The sequence below is a fragment of the Sphaerodactylus townsendi genome, linkage group LG06 (assembly GCF_021028975.2).
Source record: "Sphaerodactylus townsendi isolate TG3544 linkage group LG06, MPM_Stown_v2.3, whole genome shotgun sequence".
NCBI lineage: Eukaryota > Metazoa > Chordata > Lepidosauria > Squamata > Sphaerodactylidae > Sphaerodactylus > Sphaerodactylus townsendi.
In genome coordinates, this window is record NC_059430.1 from 89,933,279 (window position 1) to 89,945,472 (window position 12,194).

At 40.4% G+C, this 12,194-nt stretch overlaps 1 protein-coding gene across 1 annotated transcript in view; it reads right to left on the reverse strand.

The window, feature by feature from the left end:
* Positions 1-12,194, reverse strand: part of CACNA2D1 (calcium voltage-gated channel auxiliary subunit alpha2delta 1) — a 446,220-nt gene that overhangs the window by 21,142 nt on the left and 412,884 nt on the right. Inside the window, exons 23-30 of the mRNA XM_048501599.1 lie at positions 11,801-11,809; positions 10,876-10,936; positions 9,240-9,337; positions 6,591-6,672; positions 6,128-6,190; positions 5,037-5,140; positions 3,426-3,503; positions 2,690-2,757 (exon numbers count right to left, since the gene is read on the reverse strand). Coding sequence (XP_048357556.1) covers positions 2,690-2,757; positions 3,426-3,503; positions 5,037-5,140; positions 6,128-6,190; positions 6,591-6,672; positions 9,240-9,337; positions 10,876-10,936; positions 11,801-11,809 — 563 coding nt within the window. The remainder of the gene's footprint in view (positions 1-2,689; positions 2,758-3,425; positions 3,504-5,036; positions 5,141-6,127; positions 6,191-6,590; positions 6,673-9,239; positions 9,338-10,875; positions 10,937-11,800; positions 11,810-12,194) is intronic.

Below are 12,194 nucleotides of genomic sequence, written 5' to 3' on the forward strand. Positions count from 1 at the left end.
CTGGGTTGCCACCTATACACTTCTCCAGGGCAGCTCACCTGGGGCCACTACCCACTTACCTCACTAAACTGCAACGCCGCTGCGACCCCGCAATGAAAAGCCTCCGTGGCTTCTGACCACGGAGACATTTGTTCCCCACACGTTTGCAATTCTTGAAATAACGCGGGCAGCAAAGAGCGGGAGTTCCGTTGCAATGAGGGGAATGGAGCGCTCCGATTGGCCGTCGAACGTGTGCGTCATGAGTTACGTGAAAGTGGCGGCCAGCCGAGGGCGGGTCTCCAGTGTGATTGGCTGGGAAGAGGTTGTTTATGATACGGTTCGCGACGAAGCGTGAGTCACGGCGAACGATCATCAAGAGGCGCCAACAGCCCTCTCATTGGAAGATCAGTCGGCACATGCTGACGTCCAGCAGTAAATCGTTGGCCGGCAAGCTTTTCTGTGGAGACCACGTCATCAGCAGTGTTTACGAAGCCAGCTCGCGACGCATGCGCCTCTTGTAATTTCCCTCATTCGCTCGAAGCGCCCGACATTTTCCATTTGCTTTCGGCATGGGCTTTGGAACAAAGTTGAGACGTGAAGACGTGACTGATCGACTGGGTGTCGACACCGTGTCTGACGTCATCACCTCTGGCGCACTTTTAGGACGGGGACACCCCCCACTTAACAAGATGGTGCTCCCTGTTCCCTGATTATGGCCGTGAGCTGCGCGCTGCCCTGGCCAGCGAGATCAGCCGCTACAAGCAAACAGCCGTAGGTTCCCCTGGCAAACCCGCGGCACCCACGGGTTTTTTTAAAAAGTTGCTCTTTTTAGCGGAGCTAATTTGCCGCGCAGCCAGGAGGCGGGAGAGAGGTAAATCCCTGGCAGCCGCGCAGTGAGCGCCGGAGATGTGGGGAGCGTCCAGGACCCCCGTGGCTTTTAAAGAGGTGACCCCGCGGCTTATGGTGAGTGGATAGTGACCCCTGGTGTCTGTTCCTACTATGAACGGCCGAGTGAGAGATAAAGGAGGCTGCTGTCCAGGCAACAATCAGGGGCACAGACCTGACCCAAGCTGACAGATCAGCTGAGCTGTGGAGAGGTAAGAAGTGAATTCTCTATTTCTAGCTAAAAGGAGAGTGGGTGGAGGAGGAGTCATGACTTAGATTTGAAAACTAAAAACAGACATATTTGGAAACCTGTGAACGGTGTGTAAAGAGTGAAAAAAATAGCCATGGCATCTGTAGGATTTGTGTCATGATGCAGAGGATGGAGTTTTAATCTCTTCTCCTCACTTATTCAGTTTTCCATGTTAACCTCTCTCCACCCACCCACACAATTACTAGCTATTGCGAGTCAAGCTTATTCAACTTTCCCATTGTTCCCTCTCTCAGAAGAGATCAGCCAAGGTGGCAATTTAAACTGAGGAAACAGTGAGGACAGAAAGGGGGCAAACAAGGGATAAAAATACACTGCCCAGGATATGAGCTGATCTGAATGTCTCTCCTGTCCCCGAAGCTTCTGGTTACTTGTAAAATTCATTGGAGAGAACTGTACATGGTTCTAGCAGCATCTATCTGAGAGACCAGGTGTGGCCACCCCCGCACTGCCACTCTACAGATTTTTTATCACTATGAGGCTGATTTTCCTGCCTTTTGGGTCTCTTGGGACTGAGTAGCCTTTCTAGTAGTGTGTGATGGTTTCAGGCTATAGTTCTAAATATTGTCTCACGCTAAGGTATAGAAGGCCTTTTTTTCCCAAACCAATTCCCTTAAAAATAGCATTAAGCACAAATTCACAGACATCTTTGATGAGAGATCTAATTATTTAATTTAAAAAAACCTGTCTCGGGGAATAATGATATCTGTACCTGAATGGATTTAGAAAGTCTTTCATGCAGAGTTTTATAAATGTTTTCAGCCATTTGCTATCAGTATCTATTGGGTTCTTATTTCATCTTTACATAACCATGACTGTAACAGACTTTTAACCTTTAGATACTGAAACCAAGATATTTGCCCATTACTTAAAGATGAGAGTTCTGCAAAGTTAACAACTATTTGTCCATCAGGAATTAAGGATTTATTATAATCTGACACCTTCAGATCCTCCAAAATTTTAAAATTTTCCTTTTGTGCAGCTTGGCTAAACACTTTAGATCTAACATATCTGAGCAATAAGTACATAATGTAGTTAAAAATAAATTTAATAGTTGAAATCTGGAGCAGGCAATAGAGACTTATCAACCATGTTTACTTGGTAATTTTTTTTCTTCCTGGAGAAATCTATGTGTGAACAAAACTGCATAGTCCAAAAAAAATCCTTGACAAGTTTGATATGCTCAATTTGCTTACATTTGGTTTTCAGAACTGTTGCATCTATTGGTTCATGTCATTTTTCCATAAAGGGTTGGAGTAAATCTTCAAATTTGTGTTTGAATGGATGGTTGAATGAATAATTCCAGCTGGCAACTGAGCTACAGATTAACAGCAAGAAATTAACTCCTGGATTCCAGGGGAAAACAACTGGATCCTACAGATCTACTCCACAGATGGTAGATCTGTTTAGAGGACAAGTCTCTTTTGTAAGCAGAAAACACTATGCATCAGAGGAAGATGCCACTATTCATGAAATGATTTGCAGGCTGCAACCTACAACTTTTAGAAACCCAGACATTCCCATGAATACTGAAAAGAGAGCAGGTCAGTTTCTCACCTCATTCTTCGTTGTGGTTCTTGTGAAGTTTTTCACCCAGTTGTTTACGTTGATTTTTACTCCAACAACTAACAGGAAGTATACAAAGCACAAGGAAAGCAAAATGTAAAATACAACATTTCCAGGCATTTAATAATAGAATACATTCTTTTCACACAATTTCTGACCTACAAAATGTAGTTCCCCCCACCGCAAACTAATGTGCCTCCCCACAGTTCCTGGCTTACAAAATGTAATGTTTTTCCAAATTAATGTGCCTCCCCCAAAAAAGAATCCTAAACTTTAGCATGACCAAAGAGAAAGCATGCAGTAAAACAGGAGTCCCTGATGTTTCTGAGGCTATGGGCACTTCTTGACCTTTGGGAAAGTGTAATGGGTGCTACTCCAAATGGCTGCCCCAAGTACAAGGTTAATCTCAAAATGGTTGCTAAGTGGTCAAGCCAAGGGTACATAGTTATGATGCTTCTGCCCAAGGCAAGATCACCTAGTCACTACTGGCAAGAAGTGACCAAAATTTCTCTGTGTTGTTTTTTCTGCTCTGTTCAAGACCTTTTGATCCCCAAAACTCAAGAATCAAGCAGGTATAGAGCAATAAATTGGTTGGTGCACTATGTTGCAGAGTGCTGCTATAAAACAAAGCTAAGCAAGAACAACTAGACTTAATTACAGTGGGACTCTGCTGTGTTCAGTAACCAGCCCCATTTCTTGGGAGAAAGTCAATCTTGCTCTCTCTTACCTGCAGGCTTCAGAAGTTTTCCACCGACAGTTATTTTCACAGCTTTGCTTACCATAATGCCATCTTCTTCACTACTTCCTGAGAATTAGAAGAAAGATGGCAAAGTTTAACAGGTTATCATAAAACAATCTTACGGTGCATGGTCTTATGTGTTAAGAAACTGGCATCCAATTCTCACCTACGAAGTGGACATTTTATGTCAAGCAATGGAGTATGATTGTGAGAGTCCTGGAGTGGAAGTGGTACATTAAACCTCTCTGCCCATATTTGTAACAAAGGAACTTAAACTTGGGTTTTCCAGGGTAAGATGTTTTCACTGCAGTTAGTAGTACAGTTTCAGGCATGGTTACTGTCACTCATCTTGGTACACTGGGTTTTTGTTCACGTGCCAATACATGGTGCACGCTTGGAAAGCAATTCAACTGCTATAGCTAGCCTAAGGTCAAGAGTAAGTCAATGCTGAATAGTCCCTATCTCTTCCTCTTCCTCTTCTTCTCCTTCTCCATTATTAATGGGAAATTATTTATATTGTTAATGTATGCCTCACAGCTGTGAAAACTTATCAAAATCTAGGTCTAATAATGTTTCAGAAGTATCAGAAAACCAGAGCTGATTTTGTAGTAGTTCTTTGTCCCCAGATTTAGAGCTCCTCTGGTCTTTTTCAGAATGGGAGTTCATGGTGTGCCATTCTTCCATTTTTGACTTCCAGACACTGTTCATACAGCTTCACATGTGTAGAGATATGATTTTCAGTATGAATCACTTTCCTCCCTATTGAGGTTACCAATACTCATATCTTTTAGCCCTGGTGTCTTGGGACTGGACACATTTCTACATACGTCAGCTAGTGAGTCAGAATATAAGTCTTTGCCAAGAAGAAACTTCTGAAGAAAACCTTAACACTGGTGCCTATGTAAGTCAAATTTCAATTCCACTCTGCTAATTGAAACTTGCCACAAACCATTTAGCATTATTTCCTGATGCACGGCTATTTGCAACATTGGTAAGACTTACCAGAAAGCAGCTTGAACTACTTTATGTATTGCTTCCATGAAGCAATAATTCCATCCTGTCCCAGATTCCTTTAAATTTCCACAAGTGTGTAAGCCAGACTACACCCAAGCTATGTCCTAGCATACTACTTACTCATTCTAACAATAACCCCTCAAGGAGTCGTTCTCCAGCCTAAGTTGGTTCTTCTGTTGGATAAACAGAGTCAAATGAAGGCTGCTTAGAATGGAACTGTGGTTTAAACTTTGGTTAGTGAAGTGATAGGATATAGGCCACTGCATTTATTCTTACTGCAGCAGAAAACAGTAAAGGATCAGAGTCTTGAAAATTACTATCATATTTTCATATGTCATTTCATATCATCTTGATGCTTGACATTTGTGTTGCCAACCCTCCCCTATTTCCATCTAGCATACACATACCAACTGCATTCCTGTTTCCAGCTCTTCTGTAAGTGGGATTTCCTTGGCATCCACCTTTTTCATCCACCTCATGCTTTACAAAAAGCTGGACTGTGCATTACTTTAAATCCTTTCAAGTGAGCCAGTCTTTTACTGAGCATTATCAATAAACCATCCCACTGCATGTTCAGCAACTTACTATTGAAGAATGGAGCTGTGAAGACATAGTTTTCATTATCTAAGCTCCTCTTGTAGAAGCTATCCTCATACGTTTCGGGATTTTCTGTCCAATAATAGCCTGCGCTGAACATGAAAAAGAATGTCTATTATTTTCATCTTAATCTTCAGGTGTCTTTTAAATAAACAGCTATTGCACTTGCTAATATTCAATATTTTTTCTGGTCATGTGGGCTCCTGAACATGCCTAAATAAGATAACTTGTTCAAACAACATCTGGCTGTTAAGAGTAGAGATTATCTCAAGACGCATGTGTTCCATATTCCATCTGTGTACCTTTCCATGAGGGTAAAATGCAGCAAGTAAATAGGGAGATCCTATGTTCTTTGAGAGCAAGAATTCCCTGTATTTAAACATGATTGTTTAGAGTCTGAATGTTGAAAAATGTTAGCTTGGATAACAACCACTTATAGGCTTACATCTAAAACCAGACACAACTAATTCCACATGCTTACAATTTGTGGCTCTTGTTCTTTGAAAAGCAGCCCCAGCCTCTCATCCCTAATGCTGCAGAGCAAACCACTATTGCAACAGATTTTCAGGAGCATTATGATAAGCCTTTGGGGGTTGTTTTCCTATCCACCAAAATCTACCAATTTCACAATTCCTGAAGTTACTTTTTTAATCTAGGCCATACTGTACAAGGAAGACGTAGTATCAGGTTTTTTTTTTACTACATTTATGCTTATACATTAATTGCAAGTTTAAATTTTGGGGGAAAAAATTGAAAAATGCACAATTAGAATTTATGGGAATTCCTGCCTCATAATATGCAAATGGGCCATTGCCCCTTATTTTTGACATCCAGCACATCTAAGGTGGGATATCACTGTCTTCCGGTAATTGTCACTTTTCTTTTTCATGAGTCAGGACATTATATTTTGATGACTCATATATTCCCATTCTGTATCTCACCGGTATACCATAACTTCAATTATTCATTTACAAAAGTATAAAGTTCAAACACCAGACTTGCAAGTGATAGCTTCTAATCCCCAGGTGCAGTTATACCAATCAACTGTTGTACTGCTTAGAACAAAAATGAACCCTTACCTTCGTGGATACACTCTGGTGATCCCTCCATCAGTCACTACAAACCGTGCAGTAATTCCTTCTCTATGGGAAAAAACAACCATTTGGATCTAAGTAATTGCCAACTCTGTATATAAAAGGGTCTCCAAATTTGCATGTTTGTCAGCACAAGAATCTTCTGTTCAAACAAGAGACTCAGCATCCCACAATGTTGTTATGGGTCCCCTGACACTTAGGAACAGCTTTGCAAGAGGACAGACTCTTTTGAATGTCCACTGCAGAAAATTGGTGAAATTGGGAAAGATCTGTTCCACAAGAAGAACACGGCTCACAGTTCTTTAGATCCAATCCATAATCTTTGAAATTACAAAATGCTTAAATTTGCACATGCTTAAATCCTGCAATCCCTTTGGAGATTAGAAATCCAGTTACTGAACAGTTACTGTTTGGATAATCATTAACTGGAAAAGAAAAGACTACTCACGGGTCCTGCTTACTCCAGTGTTCCTGAACAAGTTCACTTGTAAATCCAGCATCCAGCAAAACTCTCATCACCATATCATTGCCTATAAAAGGAGATACACAAAATTTGAACACCCTGCTAAAGTGAAAATGAATGTTTTGCACTTGTTACGAATATATATAAATACAGAAGTAAAACAAATGTTGCAACACAAAACAATGCTAATTTGATAAAGTACTGAAGAAGAAATTCTTGAGAAGAACCCAGAGGGTCATTTTATCTTCACAAAAACCCTATGAAGTAATTATGATGACAAACAGAACCTAAATTCCCGCATTCAGGATAACAGGAATTTAGGTTCTGCTACATCACATTGCCTGTTCAAGTATAGCTGGTTTTAGTACAAATGCATGGTCCCTAATTATGTCATTCTTTGCTCTTCCCTAGCACTCCCCTTCGGCAGAATCCATGGTGATCATTACTCAGAAAGGCCTAATCTTCTACATGTGTGTCTTCATTAATGTTTCAGACCTATTTGTCCATTCAGACAGTGGACTTACAGGCTGCTAACTTCCTGTCTCACAGATCTCCTTCTAAAACATTACATTGCCCATATCCCAATGTTCCAGAAATGTGACCAATTATAATAACAAGTCACATATTTTCATGAGGAGATGAACAGATGAATACAGTGGTGAATAAGAAGAAACTAGCTACTATTTTAAAGAGCCCATCTATACTCTCAAACAGACTAAATGATGATCAATGTATTGTCGAAGGCTTTCACGGCCGGAATCACTTGGGTGCTGTGTGGTTTCCGGGCTGTATGGCCGTGTTCTAGCAGCATTCTCTCCTGACGTTTCGCCTGCATCTGTGGCTGGCATCTTCAGAGGATCTGATGTTGGAAAAGCAAGTGGAGTATATATCATATGAGTATATATCAGTCCAGGGTGTGTGGGGAGTGTCCAGGGTGTGTGGGGACACCCTGGACACTCCCCACACACCCTGGACTGATATATACTCCACTTGCTTTTCCAACATCAGATCCTCTGAAGATGCCAGCCACAGATGCAGGCGAAACGTCAGGAGAGAATGCTGCTAGAACACGGCCATACAGCCCGGAAACCACACAGCACCTAAATGATGATCCATTAGATAGGGTGAACTCTAAAAAAAACCCTGAAGCTGATTAAGAATCAGACAAAGGATGACATAGGAAATATACCTACCTTCGTTCGCTTACCCATGAGAAACTTTCTTATGGATCATTGATACTGGAAATTCAGCCCTCATCTAAATCTTTGGGGTAGCTTACCTTTTGTTTAATTAAAAATTATCTTGTGAATTACCCGCCCCCTGGGTTTCATAATTATATTTGATGCATTTATAGACTGTCAATGGAAATTCACTCAGTACCCTTGGAACTTACTGTCATAATGTATTCTGCTAATCCGAAAGTTAACACCAATGTTGATTTAACCATTCAGTTCTTGGATTGACTTGCATCTAATAAAAATATGTTGGAATGTAGCAGGGTAATCTGCTGTGTTAACAGCATTACAGGGCTCCGGGCAAAGCAGTGAAGCAGCACATGAGATATGTACACATACATGCTGGTGTGATTGCAGAGATTACCGTGATATTAAATTAGAGGTGAATGCCAATATCCACTTATTATCATTAATATTATTCATTATTTTTAGTAAAGCACATGCTAAATATACCAAAAACATATATGTATAGTTTAGTATAGGATAATATTTATTTATTTGACAGCAAGTCACAACATACATCGGGCCCCTATGCTCATGTGACCCCTGGGCAACTGTCCAGTGTGCCCATGCGTTAAGATGGCCCTATCTGCCAAGGTTTTTTTGTGAGGACACTAGGATATTTTTATCTGTGTTTGACATTATATTAATCCAAGAATCCTGAATGATGGAGGAGATCCATTCTTCTGGTTATTTAGTATTCTCACAGAGTGCAACTAAAGACCCCTTGGGCCACCAACAAAAAGGGTTAGTATGCCTCATTTCCACAGTACCTCCTATCTACAATGCTGAAATAATTTTGGCACAGGATTTTCCTTCGGGAATCAAGTTAACATTGGAGCCCCACTCTGTAATTTTATTTACAGTTTATAAGCCATCCACAACTTCTTGTGAATCAAAGAGATCTGTTGGAATTTATGTGAGGAGACCAACAAGTTGTCCATATTTGACTTCTTGAAAAATCTGTAGATGTATGCTCAGTGACTTGTTCATAATCATCTTACTTCATTCTAGCCAACCAATTTAGACTAATTTGCATTTTCTAGCACTTTTCCTGCAGAACAGGTCTGCCTTTTCACCTCAGTTTGCATAAATGGCCACCATAAGAGATTTTACAAGAGACAACAGCAATATAGAAAGTTATTGATACATGCATATGACATATCCAACCTAGCATGTTAGAGTGTGCTGACTGTGCTAAAGACACAGTAAGAGGATTCATCTTAAGAACCAGAAAACATGTTTGCTTAATTGACCCTGTCTGTATAAATAAAATCCATCATTATATAAACCAGGGCCACTACATTGAAATTTGGGGGTTGGGGAGTAACTTCTGTACTACCACATATCATTAACACTTTCTGCAAATGGTTTCATGGAATGAAAAGTCAATACTTACATAAAGGGCTTTTGGGAGTATGTCTATCAATAAATTCATTGAAATTTAGAAGAAATTCAGTATTATTGTCAGTTATTTTTACAGGAGTGCAGTAATCTCTGAGGAGAAAAAACAATTGTGTTAGAATTGCTTTCAAAGCAATTGATAACATTTTTCTTCTATAGTGTGTAAGAATTTTGTCTATATCCTGGTTATATTTCTCTAGCATAGGAGCCACCTAGTTTTTTTAGTCTGAGGAACTCTGACACAAGAGTTACAGACATAATCACAAAATGGCTGCTGGAAGAGGTGGAGGCAATAGCAAAATAGTTCCACAAGAGCCAAGCCAACTACAAAATCTCAAGAAGTTCATGCATAACTCTATTAATAACTCTTCAACATTTCAAATGGAAACTCATTTAAAAATATTTTCTAGCATTCACACAGCTTTATTACAAGACTGAAGACAATATCCTTGAGCTGTGGTGGTGGTAGCTGTCAAACCAACTGAAAAAAATTGGCACAACCAAACAGGTCTTCAGAGGCCAATCACAAGCCCTTTACTGGACAAAAACCCCACTTTCTAAAAACAGTCAGTGGGCACTAGGAAAGGTGTCAACCATAGACGGAGCTGCAATGGAGTAGGGGGGTGCCAAGCCCATGGCATGTGCCATTGGGGTCACATGGGGGTGGAAAATCACCCCCATGCCCCCTTCCCCTCTCTTACCCTAGTTTGTATTGCTGCTACCTTAGAAAAAGCATGCTGCTGGGCACTACACTTCCCAGGAGACCTTGCGAGCCCCACAGGAGTTTGGGCTTGCAAGGTCTCCTGGGAAATGTAGTTCCCAGCAGCATGCTTTTTCTAAAGTAGCAGCAAACTCTTAGCAGCAAACTCATGAATTGCTAAAACATCTAAGGTACTAAGGTAAGTGGGGGCACAAGGGGGCGGCTGCGGGGGTGCCATTTCCCCCCCAGCACTTTAAGTGTCCAGCAGGGTACCATTGCTGCTTAAGAGGGGTTTATAAGCTAGAGAACCCTTCCTCTTGCATTTCATAATCTTGTTCAGTACTATAAGGTACATGGAAATAACTTAAGTAGGATATGCAATGTGTCACTAGTCCCTTATAAAACAGTGCAGTTGCAGGGAAACATGCTGTTAAACAATATATGAATGTATCGCCCCACAATATTATGTCTCAGGTCTTGCATTTTGTTCAACAATTAGATTATTAGGACAAATAATACGGTAATGAAGTGCCAAGGTTCCAGACTACATTTCCCCCTCCTTAGTAAAGAGAGCCCTGTTTGCTGGAATTTGCCAGTGGAACAAGGTCCCCACCCACTGGCAGTCATTTGCTTCTTAACGGTGGCCAGTAAAATAGCCCCCATGGGATAGTAATTCCAGCTTCTTAGGGCTGCCAACCTAGTTTCAGCCAGAAAAGGCACACAGAACATGACTCACCAAATGGTTGAGGCTCATATTGGAAGTCATCCTCAAAGAAAACTTGATACTATGTCTGCAAAGCTTTAAAAGTCACCATAAATATAGCCTAATCTGGCAAATTATCCCCAGGTTTTAAAAAAACCCTGTACTGTCCTTATTGAATCTTATTTACAGTTTGGACCTCAAGCTTACAATACAGGAAAAATAACCAACCTTGGTGCTAAAAACGTGTAGCCAAACTCATCAAAATGATCTAGCTTCAAGGTATCAGTAACTATAAAGATGCAAGATCAGAAAGGTTAAATTAACTTTTTATAACACAGAACCACCTGGATTTACATTATTTTTTTAAAAAACCTAATGAAATGAATTAACTTCACAATTGAATGAGCTCCACAATTGAATTGAACTCCACAATTTAATATAATAATAATGTTGAAATCCATTTCTAGGACCTGCCAACCCGTAAGTGCTTTAGGTAGGGCACACCAAGAGCATTAGTGGCCCACAGCATACAATTATGCAGGCATTATAGCAATGTGATTTTATGCCAGTAATCTCAAGCAGATATGTCAGTGCATATGATCTGGTGTAAAAATGCTTTGCCCCAGCTAATCACTGTTATTCCTGAATTAAATGAGGAATTATGCATTAGCATGATGTGGTACAATATAGTACCTGGGGAAAGGTACAGCTGTCACATTATTGACTGCCGAAGTATGACTATGTGGGAACTGAAAATTTGAACTCCAAACTAAAAACAAAAATGCTTGTAAAATTTAATCTTAGTTTTAAAATTTTACTTAGCATCAGTTCATTTCAGGGTTGTTTAAAACACAGATTTCGGGGAGGGGGGAGAAAGATAATCAGAGCTTCTTTATGAACCACCTGGGTTGATGAGGTCAAACAAACAAGGAGACCAACAATAAACTGAAAAGCATATTTGGGGAGGCATGGAGAGAGGGAGAGAAAGTACACCATGATATACACATTTGTCCTTCTCCATCTTTGTAATACCCAATTTCCATGGGGAAAAACCCTGAGATGAAGGATACAAAGGAAAGTATCCAGGAGGAATGGAAATATAAGAGGAAAATATCAATGACAGAAGGAAATTGAGCAACAAGAATATACTTGCCCTTTGGGACTGTGATAATCCATCAGAAAGAGAGAGCAGGAAAACAGAAAAAAACAGGGTAAAGCAAAAGGGGTCACAAACCAATATTTTATTCAACCAGCCCCTTGAATAAAAATATTGTTGCATAAGAAAAAGCTCAGATGTTCATTTTCTGTACAGCTGTCCTCTGGAGAAAAGACAAACATCTTGAAGATTTGAGCATAGGATTTGTCAATTGTTTCTTTCATGTACAAGGAGGTATTTGACTCAGGGTGAGGTCTACCTACAAATTCAGCCTATAGGCTTTTATCCTCTCGCTCATATTTCATATGGGGGGGGTCAGAGTTCAAAATGTTAAGGGATCGATCATGCAATACAGTGTGTTGCTTGTTACACAAGGGCACTGCATCGCTAC